The 17,204-nt window shown below is 45.5% G+C and overlaps 4 protein-coding genes across 6 annotated transcripts; 1 reads left to right on the top strand and 3 right to left on the bottom strand.

The window, feature by feature from the left end:
- Window positions 1-214: 214 nt before the first annotated feature.
- On the bottom strand, window positions 215-2,749 carry LOC112902883 (2-(3-amino-3-carboxypropyl)histidine synthase subunit 1). Its single transcript, XM_025972079.1, has 2 exons — window positions 1,271-2,749; window positions 215-557 (listed from the first exon to the last, which is right to left on the bottom strand). Exons 1-2 carry the CDS (start codon window positions 2,670-2,672, stop codon window positions 526-528), a joined length of 1,434 nt encoding a protein of 477 aa, XP_025827864.1. The 5' UTR covers window positions 2,673-2,749; the 3' UTR covers window positions 215-525.
- A 462-nt stretch (window positions 2,750-3,211) lies between these two features.
- On the top strand, window positions 3,212-7,345 carry LOC112903396 (carboxyl-terminal-processing peptidase 2, chloroplastic). The gene is made up of 13 exons (XM_025972654.1): window positions 3,212-3,487; window positions 3,927-4,257; window positions 4,361-4,513; window positions 4,924-5,006; window positions 5,095-5,303; window positions 5,467-5,535; window positions 5,635-5,750; window positions 5,851-5,926; window positions 6,001-6,042; window positions 6,327-6,435; window positions 6,582-6,679; window positions 6,768-6,861; window positions 6,967-7,345. The coding sequence occupies exons 1-13, from the start codon at window positions 3,398-3,400 to the stop codon at window positions 7,093-7,095; spliced, it is 1,599 nt and encodes a 532-aa protein (XP_025828439.1). The 5' UTR covers window positions 3,212-3,397; the 3' UTR covers window positions 7,096-7,345.
- A 351-nt stretch (window positions 7,346-7,696) lies between these two features.
- Window positions 7,697-10,187, bottom strand: LOC112903406 (exosome complex component CSL4). 2 transcript variants are annotated; one of them, XM_025972673.1, is made up of 7 exons: window positions 9,950-10,187; window positions 9,801-9,875; window positions 9,055-9,143; window positions 8,783-8,867; window positions 8,483-8,564; window positions 8,253-8,373; window positions 7,697-7,985 (listed from the first exon to the last, which is right to left on the bottom strand). In XM_025972673.1, exons 1-6 carry the CDS (start codon window positions 10,127-10,129, stop codon window positions 8,285-8,287), a joined length of 600 nt encoding a protein of 199 aa, XP_025828458.1. In that variant the 5' UTR covers window positions 10,130-10,187; the 3' UTR covers window positions 7,697-7,985; window positions 8,253-8,284. The 2 variants fall into 2 exon arrangements, with proteins under 2 accessions (XP_025828458.1, XP_025828451.1); XM_025972666.1 differs by having other exon boundaries at window positions 8,261-8,373; window positions 9,950-10,186.
- Window positions 10,188-10,526: 339 nt separating this feature from the next.
- On the bottom strand, window positions 10,527-16,292 carry LOC112899354 (receptor-like serine/threonine-protein kinase ALE2). Of its 2 annotated transcripts, none has more exons than XM_025967827.1 (8): window positions 15,876-16,291; window positions 14,474-14,587; window positions 14,300-14,389; window positions 13,733-14,107; window positions 13,393-13,650; window positions 12,647-13,036; window positions 12,018-12,258; window positions 10,527-11,637 (listed from the first exon to the last, which is right to left on the bottom strand). In XM_025967827.1, the coding sequence occupies exons 1-8, from the start codon at window positions 15,943-15,945 to the stop codon at window positions 10,971-10,973; spliced, it is 2,205 nt and encodes a 734-aa protein (XP_025823612.1). In that variant the 5' UTR covers window positions 15,946-16,291; the 3' UTR covers window positions 10,527-10,970. The 2 variants fall into 2 exon arrangements, with proteins under 2 accessions (XP_025823612.1, XP_025823690.1); XM_025967905.1 differs by having other exon boundaries at window positions 10,971-11,637; window positions 13,733-14,104; window positions 15,876-16,292.
- Between the last annotated feature and the right edge of the window lie 912 nt (window positions 16,293-17,204).

A 17,204-nucleotide genomic window follows, 5' to 3' on the forward strand; every position in this document is an offset into this window, starting at 1 on the left:
CTGTTCCAAACTATGCATCTTGATTTGCCAAAATAACCTACAATTTGGAACTGAGGGAATATGAAATGATCAGGGACAGATGGAGATGCAAGTTTTACTTTTGATCCACCCAATACTCGTTTGCTAACCAACCCAAAATTCCGAGCAAAAGTAGAATGCAAATAGTTATCTAGCTGACATATCTAGCGTGACCACGTGCATCAGGCAGAAGATGTTTACCATGAAGGATTGCACAACAATACACAATTACAGCATACGCATATAGTGAAGGGTGGAGTACAATATACTGGTCAGTATCTCAAGATTCCGTATTGGCGTTTCTGATAAAGTGGATGATAATCTGATTTTTTTTTAAAAAAAAACACTCTCATAAGGCACCGGTAAGTTTCTCCAGCCTGGTAACTAGCCACTAGCGACAGCATTGGGTGTACAACAACACTGAATTCTGGTGCCAAAATTTCTGAACGAAGTGAAGCTGTTGTCGATATCTCTATCCACCTCACTGCCTTGCAACAGTGCTCGAATTCATCGCTTCTCCGTGACTTCAAATCCGTTGCCTGCCAAATAGAATTGCCATAAAAAAGCATAAATCCATGTGAACCAACCAAATAGCATCTCAACAGCTCCAACTGCACATTACCATGCAATAGTGACCTTTGAATTAAACCAAGAACAATTTGCATCAAAATCCAGATAGTATTAGACTACATGGAGGTCCTATGTCTGATTCTGATCTCAAAATTTTCTGAACGAGTTATTTCCCTCAGCCATTGATCTAACAGAAGTAAAAGGAATTCTCGATGTTCAGTGTTTCTTTCCTTGAGACTATAAAATAGTCCCGTGTATCTTCATACTAATCACAACAATTGTAGAGATAACCTCGTCGGAAATGGCATATTCAGTCATACAAGCAGGATTCAGTAATGCTAGAGTTTTCAGAAATGTCGTTTCATGTTAAAATAAACAGCACTTCTGTTTTGGAAAGGACGTTGGTTTACAAAAAAATTACCATGCACGATTTAAGTGGGGGTAGAAGTACCATTCATCACTTAAGAGTACTTTACAATGGAAAATTCAACAACAAGATATTGCACTATAACTTGCCAATTTTATAGTGTTTGCTTCAACATATGCAAGTACCAATCAATTAACCAACATTAAGTGCAACTGTGCAAGATATGACATGGTCTGAGTACTAGTGTGCAGGATAAGAACAAGACAAGGGGCAGGCCGAAGCTGCATCCGAAGTGCTAAGAATTTGTGCGCATACCAATCCGAACTCGTGGCTTCCTCTCACCAACAGATGGCTTCTTCTTCATGTAGCAGCTATTCCAATCACCTCCATCTTGAGAATAATAATCCATCGGGTAGTAGCCTCCAAAATTCCCACTAGAACAATCACCACTACTACAATCACAATCTCCACAGCTTCCTGATCCTGAACAACACCCACTACCACGTTTGCCACCACATTCACTAGTGCCCTTCTCCCACCACCCAGGGACGTAACCCAGCGCGACATCGAACTCAAAGGTCGTCAGCACTGGCTTCTTGAAACCCTCCCCCCAATCGATGGACAAGCGAGGGCAAGCAATTTGAACCCAAGCATCAACTGAATCCCCAAACAGCTCCATCCTCGCCGGGGACAGCTCCGACATGAGCACTACTGTGTGCTCCAGTCCTTTCTCCTCCAAATGCTCCACCACTCTGTCAAGAACCTTCACACTCCCCTGCCTCCCAAGGGTGCCGAGTATTACTCCCCAGCTCTTGGCCTTCCTTGCCGCCAGAACCGCCGCTTTCCTTGCCTGCTTCATGCCAACATGATCATACTCCTCTAGCACAAGAACCCCAAGAAATGGGTCAAAACGGTAGGCCTTCACCGCGGGATTGGCGATCATAAACGCCTCGAGGTGGAACCTCCCGTCGGCAACAAACACCACCGCCCCCACCTCCTCTGATTTCTTCAACGTCGGGGCGGTGCACCCCAGAATCTCGCCGGCGGACAACGGTTTCGCCTGTGGCACCACGATGTCGCGGTACCCCTCTTTTGTGAGCATCTCGCGCGCGGCGTGCACTGCTGAGATGAACTGCACGGTCCCAGCGATGGCCAGGCGGGGCGCGGCGGCGGGGTCCGGGAAGGCGTTGCGGACGGCGGCCGCGAGGCGGGTGGCATCGACGTGGATCTCGACGAAGACGTAGAGCACTGGGAGGAGGGAGGACGTGACGGGGACGAGGCAGGAGTGGCCGTAGTGGACGAGGACGTCGGCGGCGAGCGCCTTTGCGGGGCGGTCCGCGAGGCAGCATGCTCCGTAGGTGGCGTCCGCTAGGACGAGGACATCGTTGGCGGGGTCGGGCTCGAGGTAGGGTGCGAGGAGGTGCGACAGCGGGAGCGAGAAGAGGAGCAGGCCCTCGGGGAGCTGTAGCGCGACGCGGCGGGCGCCTGCGGAGCGGATGCGGTGTGCCGTCTTGGGGAGTTCGAAGTTGTAGTTGGCGGGCAGGAGGGAGGTGGCAGCGGCAGTGAGGGTGGGGTCGGAGAGGATGGAGGGCGGGATCGGGGTGTGGACGAAGCGCTTGGGCGGATTGGCCGGCTTCTTGTTCCTCTTGGTGGGGCTCTGCGGAGATGCTTCGGCCGCAGTGAGGGCAAGCGAGGTGGAGGGGTCGCCGGCGTCCATGGCGGCGGGCGGCGGCGGCGGCCGGGTGGGAGAGAGCCTCTGAAGAGGGTTTAGCCTGACGTGTAAGTATGGAGCGTGGACCCAGCCGAAGAAAAACAATTCTATGGACGAAACAAGATCAGACATGCGGGCCGAGTCGAAGCTGAAAGACAAGGCCCAATAACTGTGGGCCAGTAATTGCGCCAGATTCGGCCTGACCCGCACAAGTCGGCGAGTCGCCATCGGCTGAAGCGCGTTGCGTGGCGGTTGCCCGTCCACCCAGCCCAAAAAAGTGCAGAGTGATGGGCCAGACGACAAGTCTGACTAGCAGTTAAAAAATGTTACACAATCGTACTTTTAAAACTATATATTTAAATTAAAATCCGATATTTCTTACGATGAAATATTTAAAATAATTTAAAATAAGGTTACACTTAAATAATTTTTTTGGAATATTTATTTTTCTGAACGCAAAATAATTTTTTTATTGAACTGTTCCAGCGATATAAAAAATGTTCCGCGCCTGTGTGTGACCGCTTAGCCCAATCCCCTCTCCTCTCCGGCGTCGCCGTCGTCGTCTAGCTCGTGCTCTCCCCTCCTGGCAATTCCGTGGCCATTATCCACCCCGGCAAAAGAAATTCCAATTTCGCGTCGACTCCACCGGAAAAGCGCGACCCCAGAAAACGGGAGGCCCCTCTCCTCTCCGTTCGAAAAGCCATACCCAGGGAGCGAAAAGGGGGAGATCGATGGCGACGTGCTCTCGCCCGCTCTTCGTCTCCGCATCCGCCGCGTCGTCCGCCTCGCCGTCGCGGGCTTGCCTTGGCCGCCTTCACACGGTGATCACCCCACCACCCCGCTTTCTTCTTATGCCACCTGTTCATCTCTGAAGCTCTCGCGCTGGTATTTCAGTAAGCAAATAAGCAATTGGCCCCGGCGGTTCGTGTGGGTCGTTGTTGGGTAGGAGCTAGTGAGAAGCGCATGCTACTGCTGATGATTGCTTCTACTGTAGCCGTGTTGATGCTTCATTTCCTTTACGACTCTAGACTATCTACCTAGGATTAACACATTGGCATGTAGAGCTGGCTGATGACTCCGTTGAGCGTTTCTTCCATTGATGTTTGCTTACTTGCTGCTGGTACCAGTACCACTGCCGCTGCTTGGATAGTTGGCCTCGCTTCTTACATTCATGCTACTGCAACTTTTTGTTGGCCTACATAGTTATGCTTAACATTTCAGAGTTATCATCATTTTGAACCATTGTTGATTGAATCACAGGTGGCGGTTGTATCTATATGGGAACCTTGTCCACCTCTACGTGCAGCAGCCTGCTGTTTCGCTCAAACAAAGCATTGTTGTAGATCCACCAAATGTTTAGCAAGTGGACCGTCTGTGTCCAGATTGACACGACCAATAAAGAGATTGCTGTCTCGTTACTCTTCACTGATGATTGTCATGCACTGCAATATAAATCGGTTTTATCAGGCCATTAGTGCATTACACCAGGATGGGCGATCCAAGCACTTCATGTCTGTTGGTTTTGGCCATATGGTCTTAGGGATGGTGCTCGTCATGTCCATCTCGGCAGCTTCTTATACAACACCTTCATGTAAGTGATCAACATTTGTAGAACCCTGCAGCTTCAGCCTTTTTCCACATTGTTCTGATGTCTGCTTACACCTATGTGTAATTTGTTATTGGGTAAATCCAAGCATCGGCACTTACAGAGGAAAACTTGCTTTTCCTGGAGGCTTGGCGCGCAGTTGATCGAGCATACTACGACAAATCATTCAATGGGCAAAGTTGGTTTAGATACCGTGAAAATGCCCTTCGCAATGAACCGATGAATACAAGGGAAGAGACATGTATGGTTCTGAACATTGCCCTTCCCTTTTCTTAACTAGAACTAGAATCTTGCCGTTCATACATCACAAGAACATTTCTATTGTTGTAAGTATAGCTGCATCAGGCATTTGACAGTCATTTAATAAAGTGGTTACAAATAGATTTGTTATACAACAAGGGCAGGTTTAAGTGTCCAAATGAAATCATCATTGCATATTGCAAGCTTTTCTACGACAGACGGATATTACAATGTGCCTCCTTTGGTAGGAGCTGTAACGCTGAACAGCAGTGTTAGTATATAACTAATTAGCTAATAGCATTGGTAGGATCCAGAAGTCGAGTGCATTATAGATTTGTGGAAAACTAATCATCTTACTGTTAGAATTTGGATTCCATATGATCATTTTGCTTAGCCAAAATTGCATTGCAGATGCAGCAATCAAGAAAATGCTTTCAACATTGGATGATCCATTCACTCGTTTCTTGGAACCTGAGAAATTGAAGAGCTTGCGGGTATAAAACTCAACCATTGGCTTCCACAGAAGCTTACAATGCAGTTAGTATAATTTATAATGCACGTCATTGTCTTTTCTGAAGGAAGTCTGGTACGCAAGGCGCACTCACGGGTGTAGGTTTATCGATTGGTTACCCAATGGCGATTAATGGATCACCTTCAGGAGTTGCTGTAATGACAGCCACCCCAGGTGGTCCTGCAGAAAAGGCTGGCATTCTTCCTGGAGACATCATTTTGGCAATTGACAACAGAAGCACTGAAGACATGGATATATATGATGCTGCAGAGCGCTTACAGTAAGGCCAATTATCATTGTTACACACGCACTAACCAATAGATGATCAGCGGCTAAAACGCAGTGTTAGAGAAACATATATACTTGTATCCTTTAATTTTGCCCTTGTTTGATGTTTTTTGATAGTTTTAAGAGGTGATGTTCTTCTGTCAACTCTTTGCTAGGGGCCCTGAAGGAAGTTCAGTAGATCTGTCTATTCGTAGTGGGCCCAGTACCAGGCATGTGGTTCTAACGTAAGTCAATGATACAATCCTTTTTTACATAGTGAAAATAAAAGGAGTGAATTCGTCTTGAAAAGTAGCCAGTAATTATTCTATGATGTTTGTTGCCAGGAGACAAACTGTCTCTTTAAACCCAGTGAGGTCTAGGATGTGTGAGATTCCAGGTGCAAAAGATAGCTCAAAGATCGGTTACATCAAATTGACAACATTTAACCAAAATGCTGCAGGTTTGCCACATCGAGAAGCTCTAATGTCTTTGTAAAGCATCATAAATTTTTGCCAGATGCTAAGTCCTGCTAATCATGTCAATTGATTATCCTCCCGCAGAGTCTGTTAGGGAGGCCATTAAGACATTAAGGGACAACAATGTAAAATCCTTTGTGTTGGATCTGCGCAATAACAGGTTTGGACCTCCAGAAACTGGGGTATATGTTGACATTTTCTTATTGGAACTTTGACATGTTATATCTGATGCAGTGGTGGCCTGTTTCCTGAAGGAATTCAAATTGCAAAAATTTGGTAAGCTTGTATTAGTGGCATTTTATTATGTATGGTATTTATCCACATATCTTGGTGGGCTACTTAATTGTATATGTGTGCATGCATGTATGCACCTATAAAAAAATGACTGGCATATTAATTCGAGTTCTGAAAACTTGGAGCTTCTACCAGTCAGCTTTGTGTAAGGTTGTACATGCTGTAGTAATATATTTAGCATTTCATGTGGGCTTAGAACATCTAGCAGCTGATATCATATTAAATTTAACTTCTATTAAAGTATTAATTTTTTGCTCCTTTGACAGGATGGACAAGGGAGTTATTGTGTATATATGTGATAGCCAAGGTGTTCGTGACATTTATGAGGCAGATGGAGCCGACACAATTGCTGCATCAGAACCTTTGGTTGTGCTGGTATGGCCTAGCATTGCTTAAAGAAAAAAATGACAGACGGACTCAGTTAGTCTTTACCAGGATGATTGCATTTTCCGTCATTCTGCTTTCCTTACCGTTTCTTAGGTTAGTACACATCAAATGATGCCATTTTTTGAACTTGTTAGGTAAATAAAGGAACTGCGAGTGCAAGTGAGATCCTTGCTGGAGCACTGAAAGACAATAAAAGGGCAGTCGTATATGGGGAACCAACATATGGAAAAGGGTACTGCTTGCCTGTACCTGTATGATTGAAATCCTTGTTCTGATTCTGAGTGCTTATCATCTCACTCCCGTTATCTGCCAACATTCAGGAAGATTCAGTCGGTTTTTGGATTATCTGATGGATCTGGCTTAGCTGTGACCGTAGCACGCTATGAAACTCCTGCACATACCGACATAGACAAGGTAGGCAATTTGTTCCTTGCCTCAAAAAGCAGAGTGTTTGAGGAAAACAATCCCTTACTTATGGTTTAGCTGCTTTTGAGTTGTCCTGAATGATAATTTTGGTAGGTTGGTGTGATCCCGGATCGACCACTGCCAGCGTCATTCCCTACAGATGAAGATGGCTTCTGCAGCTGCCTTAGGGATTCGACGGCTCCTTGCAATCTGAATGCCGTGCAGCTGTTTGCGAAATCATGACCAGGCCCTTCTCTTAACATTTTGGGTTGGATGGGTTGTACAGATAAGCATTGTGGTTCCCATGCTTGTGTGTGGCCGTGTTGGCGGTTTATCATCTATTCATTTCATTAACATTGGCTTTGATTCCAATTTCATCGTATGTGTAAGATAAAAAGTATTTGCTTCTGAGTGAAGCCATGGTCGTTTTGAACAGATCCTTGCTGCAACAATTTTGAATCGAAGAACTGGCAAACTCTGCTACTTCCACTTCCTTCGTGCTGTTCCGCAGCATATGCCTGCATCGTCCGTGATTTGACCTTCCGGGGCGGCGTGCATTTGCTGTGGTTTCGGTCAAAATTTTGGACAGGAGCTTTCTATGAATCTACGGCTACGCCGGTGACAAAACTGTTAATGAAGCTAGAGCTGGAGCCTGGAGACATGGGGCTCCGCTGACGCCTGCGGTGGTCGGGAAATAAAAGAAATACTAACCAGGCCCGAATGATCTCAAATATCATCACAAGATGCCCGTTTGAAACCAGTACGGTCCTCAAAGCCACGCACTCACGCAGGACACCTCATCTGGCGCTGCGAGTAAGCCATTTACCGTCATGGCAACCAGAAAGACACATCAACATATCTCAATAATGCAAAGCCAGAATTTCCACTGTATACAAAACTCGGCTCAACGGCAATGTCAATAGCTCACGAGTTACAGATCACAAGATTGGTGGACTGCAGGATCCATGGCTAACATTTTTGGTGAACCATCTCCTACTTAGATTCAGCCAGGGTTATCCCAAAAAAAGATACTCAATACAGCTTCCAGCATCACGAATTCAGACATTGCACAATCAGTAGTCCAAGGCCGAGTTTCTGGTCTCGCTGTCCGACATGTTCTACACCATCACAGCCTGTAATGTGTGGACAGAAATTTGTGGTAAGAATGACTTGTAACTTTCAATCACCTTACATTGTGACCAATTGAAAGGACATATGAGCATTTTGCAGGGAGTGAAGAAAAGGCAGTCTATTTCTACTCTAATTGCATAAGAAATTCGAACGGATGCACCAAATCATCAACATTGATGCAGTATTGCGAATAGGCTTTTTATATAGAAGTCCATATATTCAATACTTAGGAGTGCAGAAGAAAACTCAAGATAATACCAGTTACTAACATGTTTACCATTTGTCAGGAAGGCTAGCACATCTATTCCACCTTTGCAACTTTCCTTTGCTCAATTTGGCCAGTCAAGTCACACTGCATCTCAGTCCAACTGATTGGGACCAATGTACCACCTGAAGAAACATATGGGAAGCCAGATCAATAAAATTATGTTACATCATAGAATGATGGGAGCAGTTCCATGTTTCGTACAAACAAATTGTATGCAGCACCCTTTCATACCAGCTATACTTTGTGCTGAAACAACACCAAGTTCATTCTTCGCAGTGGAAAGATAATATGCCCTTGCATCACCAAGAGAAAGCTTTGACATCATTTAAGGATCTCAACTTCCTCAGCCAGCCAAAAATATTAACTAACCAAACAGGATAGATATCAAAGTGAAAGTAATTAAAGATAAAAAAATGTTGTCAATTGAAGCATAGATGCGAATGACCCAAGGACAAGTGAACATGATCAAGGTTGGTAACAAAAAGGGAAAAAAAGATTTTTTTTGCATTAGATTTTTTCCCTTAAGGATACAACCACAGCTCTAACAATGTCCCCAGGCCGATATGACTGGTACATATCCACCTTGTCGATCTCAGTCGCACGAACATCTTGCTGCCTGCCAATAAAACAGAGGATATGCATGAAACTTTTTGCCCTGATTGGTTTTCTCTAGGATGAATAAGAGCATGAATCCATGCATGGAAGTCAGCAACTAACTAAAGAAAATGTAGTGCAAGACATCAGCTGGAAACAATAAAAGATGGAAGCAACAGTGCAAAACAAAATCATTTGCAAGGCACCACCTTATCAGGCCAGTGAATTTTTCTTTGATAGCCTTTGAGTCAACACACATGATATCAGCATTGGCCATTCTAGCCATAACCTTTGTTACCTGCAGGAGAAAAACTTTCAGCAATCAGCAGTTTCAGAAACTTCCACTGTTTAAGAACAAAGAGACCCACAATTATGTTAGACAAGTACTTTCAGCAAAGATGCCTGAAATTACCATTTAGTGTCATGACAATAAAATGGCGGTAGGGAAATTATTGGAAAAAAGAAAATTAACAACGCTCTGGTGACTACACTTGTGCAAGATCTCTCCCCCAATTTATTCTGTAAAAATAATTTCTAAATGATGCTAACAAGATACAAACATTCAAACCAATGTGTGAACCAGTAACACAAGGAAGCCAGTAGCCTGAGGCTCCAAGGTTCAAGAAACACATCTATGAACAGGTTGGGTGTCACCAGCACTATCCTAATTACAAACATGGCCGCTAAGACACACCCCACCCCCAACCTGAACTAGGACATGCATGTGGACAAGGAACATCCAAATTTCACACAAGCATGGACATGATATGAGTGTTGACAAAATTAAAAGTAAACTGTAAACCATACACCATACTCCCACCAGCCCATATTTACATGCATAATTACTGACATGGACAAGAGATGGCTAGATGCCCACTGATTCAACTATGGTATTCGGTGACTATAAGAATCTACACAAGAGCAACGAACGCTGGTGATTGCTGAGATATCTTACTCGGGCGATGACGACGCTTCCAGGCTGCGGCACGGCTCCATGGGCCTTGTGCCCCACCACCTCCACCGTAGACCTCTGAAACCCAACCTAACCAGCTCGTCACACGTACCAAGAAAAGACATTCGAAAACCCGAACAAACAAACCCTACCTGGTCGTCGGAGCCAGGTGCGGGCGGCACGATGCGGCGGTGGCCGGTGAATGACGCGCGCACGGAACGGCCTTCCGCGTAGGCTCCGCGTCCGGCCACGAGGGTTAACGAGTTACCCAGGAGCTCCCCCGGCGTGACGACGTCGCCGCCGCCGTCGTGGTCCATCGCGGTGGCCGCCATTGGCAGATGTCGGGGTTTGGGGGCAAAGCTGGGGAGGGTTTCCGTTTCGTTGCCCCTCTCACTCGGCTTCGTGGGTTAATGTGCTGTACGATGGGCTTCTTGGGCCCAATATTGCAGAGTTGGACCTCGTATTCTCCTTTTCCTTTTTAATTTTTGAGGGATTTTCTTTCAAGGGGAGCCGGACGATAAATCGAATTTTTACAGCATTTGTAGTGGCAGATCAATTTGAAATCAGAATAGAAAATGTTGCAAGCATTTTCACACAATGAAACGGCTCCGTGCTTGGGCTTGACGCCACGAGAACAAGGACACTGGAGCCACGACCTCCACAAGAGCACAAGTATTGTGAGCAAAACACTCGCATGATAAACGATGCAGCTAGAGAGGCAAAGTACCATGAGCAATAGCGAACCAAGATTATTACCCAGTTACCACCTGACAGCTGAGCCGGTTTACAGTCACCTCGCCAACGCGAGGAAGATCACTGGCACTGTTTACAATGAACTCGAACTGCAGCAAGTACAACCACCTAGTCGCAACAACATGATGCCCAGAATTTCGGCAATAAACTTCCCTAACCAAGATTACACCAATCAGATGCATGAGGAATGAACCGCAATTTGCAAAATTAGAGAGCATCTGCCAACCCCATCCTCATTGCTTCCGGGGAAGAAGCAGAAGGCAAATGAAAACACCTATACCCAAGGCACCACGCCCCAAGGGTCACCGGAACTGTACACTAACATGAGGCAAGAATCATCGAGAGGTGATGACAAACCTCCCAGCCTCATTCCCAAAGTCAAACCAAAGCTAACAGCCCTAACACTAGCTTACTGATCAATCAATGCCGCGGCAGGTGCCCATGCTCGCTAATGCTGCCTCTAGAACGGTAGAAGGAGGCAAGCTTTTTCTTCATCCGCAAGGGGCCTGATCTGTTCTGCAGCACTGGTGACTGGACATGGGAGTCCGTTGACAATGCCGACCGAGGGTCACGGTGTCCTAGTCGTCCAGAACTGTAGTCCATAGTAACAAATGGTAAGGAGTTCCGGTAGTCTAGACACCCAGAGGCCCCGAATCCCCAGCTGCCACTCTCAAAGACAAGGCCCCCTTCATAGTCACCGTCTTGGTCAGATGAATTCCTTGGGCTATAGGAATCGTCACAAGCCTCATCTGGATCATTGTAGATAAGCTTCAATGCCTGGACCACTTCTCCCATGAATGGCCTCTGTGATGGATCGGTGTGCACACACATGGAAGCAATGGATGCCACTTTAGCTACATTGTCAAAGTTAAACTTTCCATTCAGAGAAGGATCAATTAACTTCTCCAAGCCCTCCTTATGGCTTAGCAGAGGACGGGCCCAAGTCACAAGGTTCTCAGGATCCTTGGACTCAGAGATGCTTACGGGTTTCCTTCCTGATAAAAGCTCCAGCAAGACAACCCCATAACTGTAGACATCGCTCTTGACAAGAAGATGCCCCGTCATTGCATATTCTGGAGCAACATACCTGTGCAGCCATAGAGAAAAATTAAAATACAATCAAATAAAAAGCAAGAGACTCTGGAGCATGAGGTGTAGGTAAAGCCATGTCTGATACCACGAATTGTCTGGCCAAAAAAAAATGATCTCTCAAGAGCATTACTCAACACCAAAAAGGTATCAACAAACTCTAGGAACTAATCATGATAGTTATATTAGCTGCATTTTTCCCCCCAAAAGTGGCCTTCAGGAGTGTATCCATGTAATAAGTATCAATCACAAAGAACAGAAGTCATCCTATCATAATCATAAGTAACAAAATGCCGCACATTATATAATTCATTGACAAATGATCTCATGGCTATTGAAACCGTTATATTGGATGGACATAAGCGAAGTGTGCCTTACCCAAAAGTACCCATTACCCTGGTAGATATGGGTTGAGTTGCATTGGATGCTTCCCTTGCCAAACCAAAATCAGTAACCTTGGGAGTGAAGTCTTCCTCTAATAATATATTGCTGGCCTTGAAGTCACGGTGTATAACATGAGGGTTTGAATCTTCATGCAGATACGCCAAGCCTCGAGCAGCCCCAAGAGCAATTTTCATCCTAACATCCCAGTTCAGCGATCCCTTAGCCTTGTCAGCACCTATGGACAGAAAAAGGCTGAGATCAACCCAACAATCATAATCTCACAAATCCTAGACTAGACACAAACATCGCAGAGGAAAATATGAATTTCTGTACTTCTTGTTTCTGAGTGTTGTGGAAATGCAGTTTAAGAAAGACATGTCATCAGAGCAATTTTCAGTTTTTTTTGAAAAAAATTGGAACTGCCAGTTAATACTGTACAAATATGCGCTTCCTTAAAACTACACCATTAAAAAACTCAAAGCCCTACAATTAGAATGGCTGCTGATTTAGCCAGCCATGTTTGAACAAAATAAATAAGCCTCATCTGATTATTTTATGGAGATCAATGCAGTCAACGCTTTCCATTCAAGAGTTGTCAAGCATAGCTTTTCTATTTGGCATACCATGAAGATGGGATTCCACACTTCCATTGCGTATGAGCTCATACACAAGACACCTTTTGTTCTGCTCAATGCAAATACCAATCAGTTTGACAAGATTACGGTGGTGTAGTCGACTGAGCATTTCCACCTCTGCAATGAACTCACGATCACCACTCCTGTCCTCCCTTGTAAGCAATTTAACAGCAATTTCGTTTCCATCCTCCATCATCCCATGGTAGACACGTCCAAAGCCCCCTTGACCCAAAACTCTTTTTGAATCAAAACCATCTGTGGCCTTCTGTAGCTGGGCTAGTGAAAATGTCTTTACAGACAATGTGCAAGTAGCCACTGTTGAAAGCATTGATGCTGACACAGAGCTCACCATGCTGGTTGACAAAGTTGATCTGGCGCCTGCATCATGGATTAAGCTGTCAGTATAACTGCAGAAGCACTTTTAAAAGTAGCAATCATTTAGTGTACTCGGGAGACCTTTACCACTAGATTTTGTTACAAATCATATGCTAATAAAGATTGAAAAACAGAAACTGTTAATGCATGTTTATGGTAATCAAACTTTCCCAATGTTGACCATAAAAATCTAGACTTAGCAAGATGAAAATGATAATAAATGTTCTAGGAAAAAAAACAGAGTGACGCTAACATTCCTATCACAGCATTAATTCTAAGATTTTTCCAAGCAGCCATAAGCAACAGATAGTCGACAGAGCATAAACAAGCAAAAAACAAAAGAAGTAATAATACCATACCATATCTTCTGTTAGCTGCTGTGGTAGTTGCAGGGCTCATTGCCTCATGAAGCCGTCCAAGTTTCTTCCATTTTACTATTAAAATCAGGATAACAGCACATGTCAACAGAAGTCCAAGAGAAGACGCTGAACCTATCACAATGATCCAAATATCTGATTTCTTGTGCTTTTTCTTCTGATTGGGCACTGCCGCCGTTATAGGATCTTCAGTTCCTGGATCCAATTCCCCAGGCAGAGATGGTGACACGGATTGCAATCCTGCAGTGACAACAATGCGTATTTACAAACATGATTCAAGCAAATAACCTATGAAAGGGGTATTCCATGTACAGGGCTTTACCATGATAGCTTATATTGATAACTTTATAATCTCCAAAAATAGATGAATTTATCTGAACCTTTTTATCCCTGAACCTATCAGATATTAGGGATGCCGTATAAGTATCAAAGTGTTCTCTTAATGGCACCAAATAGATGGTCACCCGTGTCTTCTGGTCATCCTGGATACTTGCAACTGCAGCCATGATCTTCACCTGGCTTTGTTTAAGAAAAGTCCCAGCCGCAACTTCAACTTCCAACTCTGCTATGCGCATGAACAGTAGATATGGAGCTACATCCAGATCAATGATAACACTAATAGGCTCGACACAACCACAAGGGGAACCAATTGGTGTTGCAGTCAGTGGCTCGTTGCAAGTATAGCTAGAACAACCTGCTAAAGATCCAAGAAACTATTCAGTGAATATAGAAAAGTGCAACAATCACATGTTTAGTCATAAGATGGCTCAAATCTCACTAGAAACGGTGCTAGACAAATAGACCACAGATAATGACACAAGTATAGGATTCAATAAAGTAATACAAGGATTCCTGACAGGGTAAGAATGTGAAAATTCCAATGCCAAACCTTCTGGTGGAGGTGATGAGGATGGTGAAGGGCCCTGATTTGATTCTCTGTGGTGCTGATGCTTGTGCGGATGATGGCGCACGGCAATGCCTACAAGAATAAAAGGAAATTAAATAGCAGTCTATGAGAATTTGAAGCTTGAGATTGTAGTTTTAAGTTGCCATGGTTGTGTACCAGGAGATTCAGGTGACGGTGCCCTTGGTGGAAATGAAGGGGAAATGCGAGGTCCAAACAATCTCGCTTCAGGGGATTTTGATGGAGCCGGTGCTGGACTAGGCAATATAGTTTCTGCAGAACATAGAGGGATTAGGGTTTACACTAAAGAAATATAGTTAAAACCTGAGAAAATTATGTATCAAACATATAATAAGTCCTGTATCAAGTGTAACATCATAAAGGCATGTGGTGCATGGGAGTTTAATGGCCAATGTCCATCGGCAATTATTGTTTCTCAAACAAGGCTTGGTGATAATTGGGGATGAAAACATTTTTTTTTTCAAAAGCTTGATTCTGAATAAACTTATACAACATCCTAATATTGTTGTAGCTTTACATAAGTTATTTAATTACAAACTTGATACTTGTATTTTAAATACCTAACGAGAATCATTTCCTCCCCTTCCTAAAAAAAGGAGACGAATACACTTTCAATTCTCAATAGTAACCCCAGACGAAATAAACTACCAAAGAATATTCTCCTTACGATTTTATGCACCGCTCCACATAGGCTACATTCTCCCTAACATTTTATGCCTGGTCATGAGGCTTACTAAGGAGCAACTTAGTGCAGAAGGCACTACCAAGGTCTAGTTGAGTACAAACTACAAAAGCATGAATGGTGAGGAAGCTCAGCTAGCAATCACCAGCTCCCTACACAAAACGCACTAGATGGCAAGTTGGGAAACTTTGCATCCAACAATCTCCTGTACCCTGAGTCCTTCGAACAAGGAATACATGGCAGCATCTGCTTGCAGCATGAACAGCCTTCAGAAAGGCATGCCAATCGAAGTAGAATCCCTCAAGCCTCAATGTCTCCTGATTCCGAGCATTACGGGCTCGATGTCAGCGAAAATTCCAAAACACACTTGCCCGTCGCTGCCAGAGCCGCACACGCAGGGGCGGGGACGAAGTGGCAACCCAGCCCACCGACAGTATCGTAAGCTTCACGCCTCACTAGTCACTAGATCCTATCCACAGAGCAAAATTCTTCAAACACGCTGCAATCTAAAACATCCCCCCCCCCCCCCCCCGCCGCCCCCAAAAACGCGCCCCCAGCAATTGAATTCCGCATCCCGCACCAAAAATGCCAAACCCCGGGACGCGCGCGCGCTGGAGACGCCAGCGTCACGCCCCGATTCCAAGGACCCGAGCCCGTGACAGGAACAGCGCACCATACCAGAGCCCCCGGCAAGCTAAGGATTTGCGATGGAACGCGCGCAATCCCCGCACCCCCAGCCCAAAGCGCGAGAGCACAGCCCCGGTGGGCCAACCCGCCGAGCAACACAGCGCAATGCCAGCGTAAAGCGAGCACGGGCAGCGAAAAGGAGCGAACGAGGAAGGAAGGAGCCGTTCGTACCATGGAGAGCGGAGGCCGCGCGGAGAAGGAGGACGAGCAGGAGCAGCAATCCGGCGCCGACGCCACCCATCCCGGCCCGCGGCGCTACAGCATTGCCCGGGCGGCGGATCTGGAAGCTCCTGGCAGCGCCGGATCGGTGGGGAGCGGCAGCGAGATTGGCAGCGAGCGAGGCGAGCTCTCTACACAGAGACGAGAGACGGGGTGTGGGGGGGAGGCATTAAATTGCGGTGGCTGCTCTCCCGCTGGGTTTGGTGGTTTTGCTGGCAGTGGCTGCTGTGGATGGACGCCGATTACTACCAGTACTGCCGATTTGGAGTTGGAGTGGAGTTAATGAGCAGCTAATCCCGCTAATCTCCTGCTGTGGAGAGGGAGGTCTTGGTTTCGTTTCGAAAAATCCAGCGAGCGATTCAGGAAGCAGGAGGGAGGGGAGACTGATGCTGCGAGGCTGCGAGTGAGGGAAGCAAGGACAGAGGGGGGGGGGGAGGTGGTGGCCTGGTGGGGCCCACCCCGGGCGCTGTGCAGGCCTGTGCTTTTGCAGGTCTGGCGCGGCCGGAACAGTTCGCTCGCTCGATCGCTGAGGTGGTCTGGTCAGCGAGGTGGCCAACGCGGTTGCTTTGGAGGTTTGCTTGCTCTTTCTGGCAAACCCTTGCATAGGTTATTGGGCTTGGATTTTTTTGCCTCTAGAGTCAAAGTGTTCTTTTGTCGATTTATACTGCTTTTGTTTTTTTTTCTTCTTTGGTATCAGTCAGTTGGAAAACAGAATAAAAAAATACGCCAAAGGTCAATGCGGATATGACGAGATGATCCTCTTTCAACAACATTTTTTTAGAACGACGTATTTCAACTAGATGAGTTAGCATATGACGAGAACATATGTTGCATCAAGCCACCAACGACAAAGGATAGATGTTCACAAGATGAGGATAACATCTGAACTGCTGAGGATGAGGAACAAAATAGGCATGCCAGGAATGTTGCATAAGCTTCGTTCAAACAAAGTGTTTGGTTCATGGCCTGGTGAGCCAAGCCAAATTCTGGCCGTAGCCAAAGGTAGGGCATTACCCGAAAAAAAAAATTAAGAGAATGTTCGGAAAATAATTTCATAGACTCACTTTTTGTGGTAGATAATGCAGCACCTAAAGTATCTGCTCTTACTGGTACTGGAGACGTTACCACTAGCTGGCAACTGGCGCTTGTCACTGCACCTCGTTCAAGTGAAAACAATGTTACTTCAAGCAAGTTGGTGTGTAATTGAAATGAACTCATTCTTCCGTCAGCAAAGCTAAAGGAGCCTAACAGCAAGGGAAAAAAACACCATACTTGTTCGAC

The sequence above is a fragment of the Panicum hallii genome, chromosome 1 (assembly GCF_002211085.1).
Source record: "Panicum hallii strain FIL2 chromosome 1, PHallii_v3.1, whole genome shotgun sequence".
In the NCBI taxonomy this organism is placed as follows: Eukaryota; Viridiplantae; Streptophyta; class Magnoliopsida; order Poales; family Poaceae; genus Panicum; species Panicum hallii.

Bases quoted from the DNA above. Each gene is read 5' to 3' on its own strand.
- LOC112903406 (XM_025972673.1), bottom strand. From the start codon at position 10,129: ATGGCGGCCACCGCGATGGACCACGACGGCGGCGGCGACGTCGTCACG. The intron at 8,868-9,054 runs GTGGTGCCTTGC...TTTTATTGGCAG, and splicing joins AAATTCACTGGCCTGATAAG to GCAGCAAGATGTTCGTGCGA. The intron at 8,565-8,782 runs GTATCCTTAAGG...ATGATGTCAAAG, and splicing joins ACATTGTTAGAGCTGTGGTT to CTTTCTCTTGGTGATGCAAG.
- LOC112902883 (XM_025972079.1), bottom strand. From the start codon at position 2,672: ATGGACGCCGGCGACCCCTCCACCTCGCTTGCCCTCACTGCGGCCGAA. The intron at 558-1,270 runs GTATGCGCACAA...TCTATTTGGCAG, and splicing joins GAAGCCACGAGTTCGGATTG to GCAACGGATTTGAAGTCACG.
- LOC112899354 (XM_025967827.1), bottom strand. From the start codon at position 15,945: ATGGGTGGCGTCGGCGCCGGATTGCTGCTCCTGCTCGTCCTCCTTCTC. The intron at 14,390-14,473 runs GTACACAACCAT...TTATTCTTGTAG, and splicing joins ACCGTCACCTGAATCTCCTG to GCATTGCCGTGCGCCATCAT. The intron at 11,638-12,017 runs GTAAGGCACACT...ATGGCTGCACAG, and splicing joins AGGGTAATGGGTACTTTTGG to GTATGTTGCTCCAGAATATG.
- LOC112903396 (XM_025972654.1), top strand. From the start codon at position 3,398: ATGGCGACGTGCTCTCGCCCGCTCTTCGTCTCCGCATCCGCCGCGTCG. The intron at 5,007-5,094 runs GTATAAAACTCA...TTCTGAAGGAAG, and splicing joins AGAAATTGAAGAGCTTGCGG to TCTGGTACGCAAGGCGCACT. The intron at 6,043-6,326 runs GTAAGCTTGTAT...CTCCTTTGACAG, and splicing joins ATTCAAATTGCAAAAATTTG to GATGGACAAGGGAGTTATTG.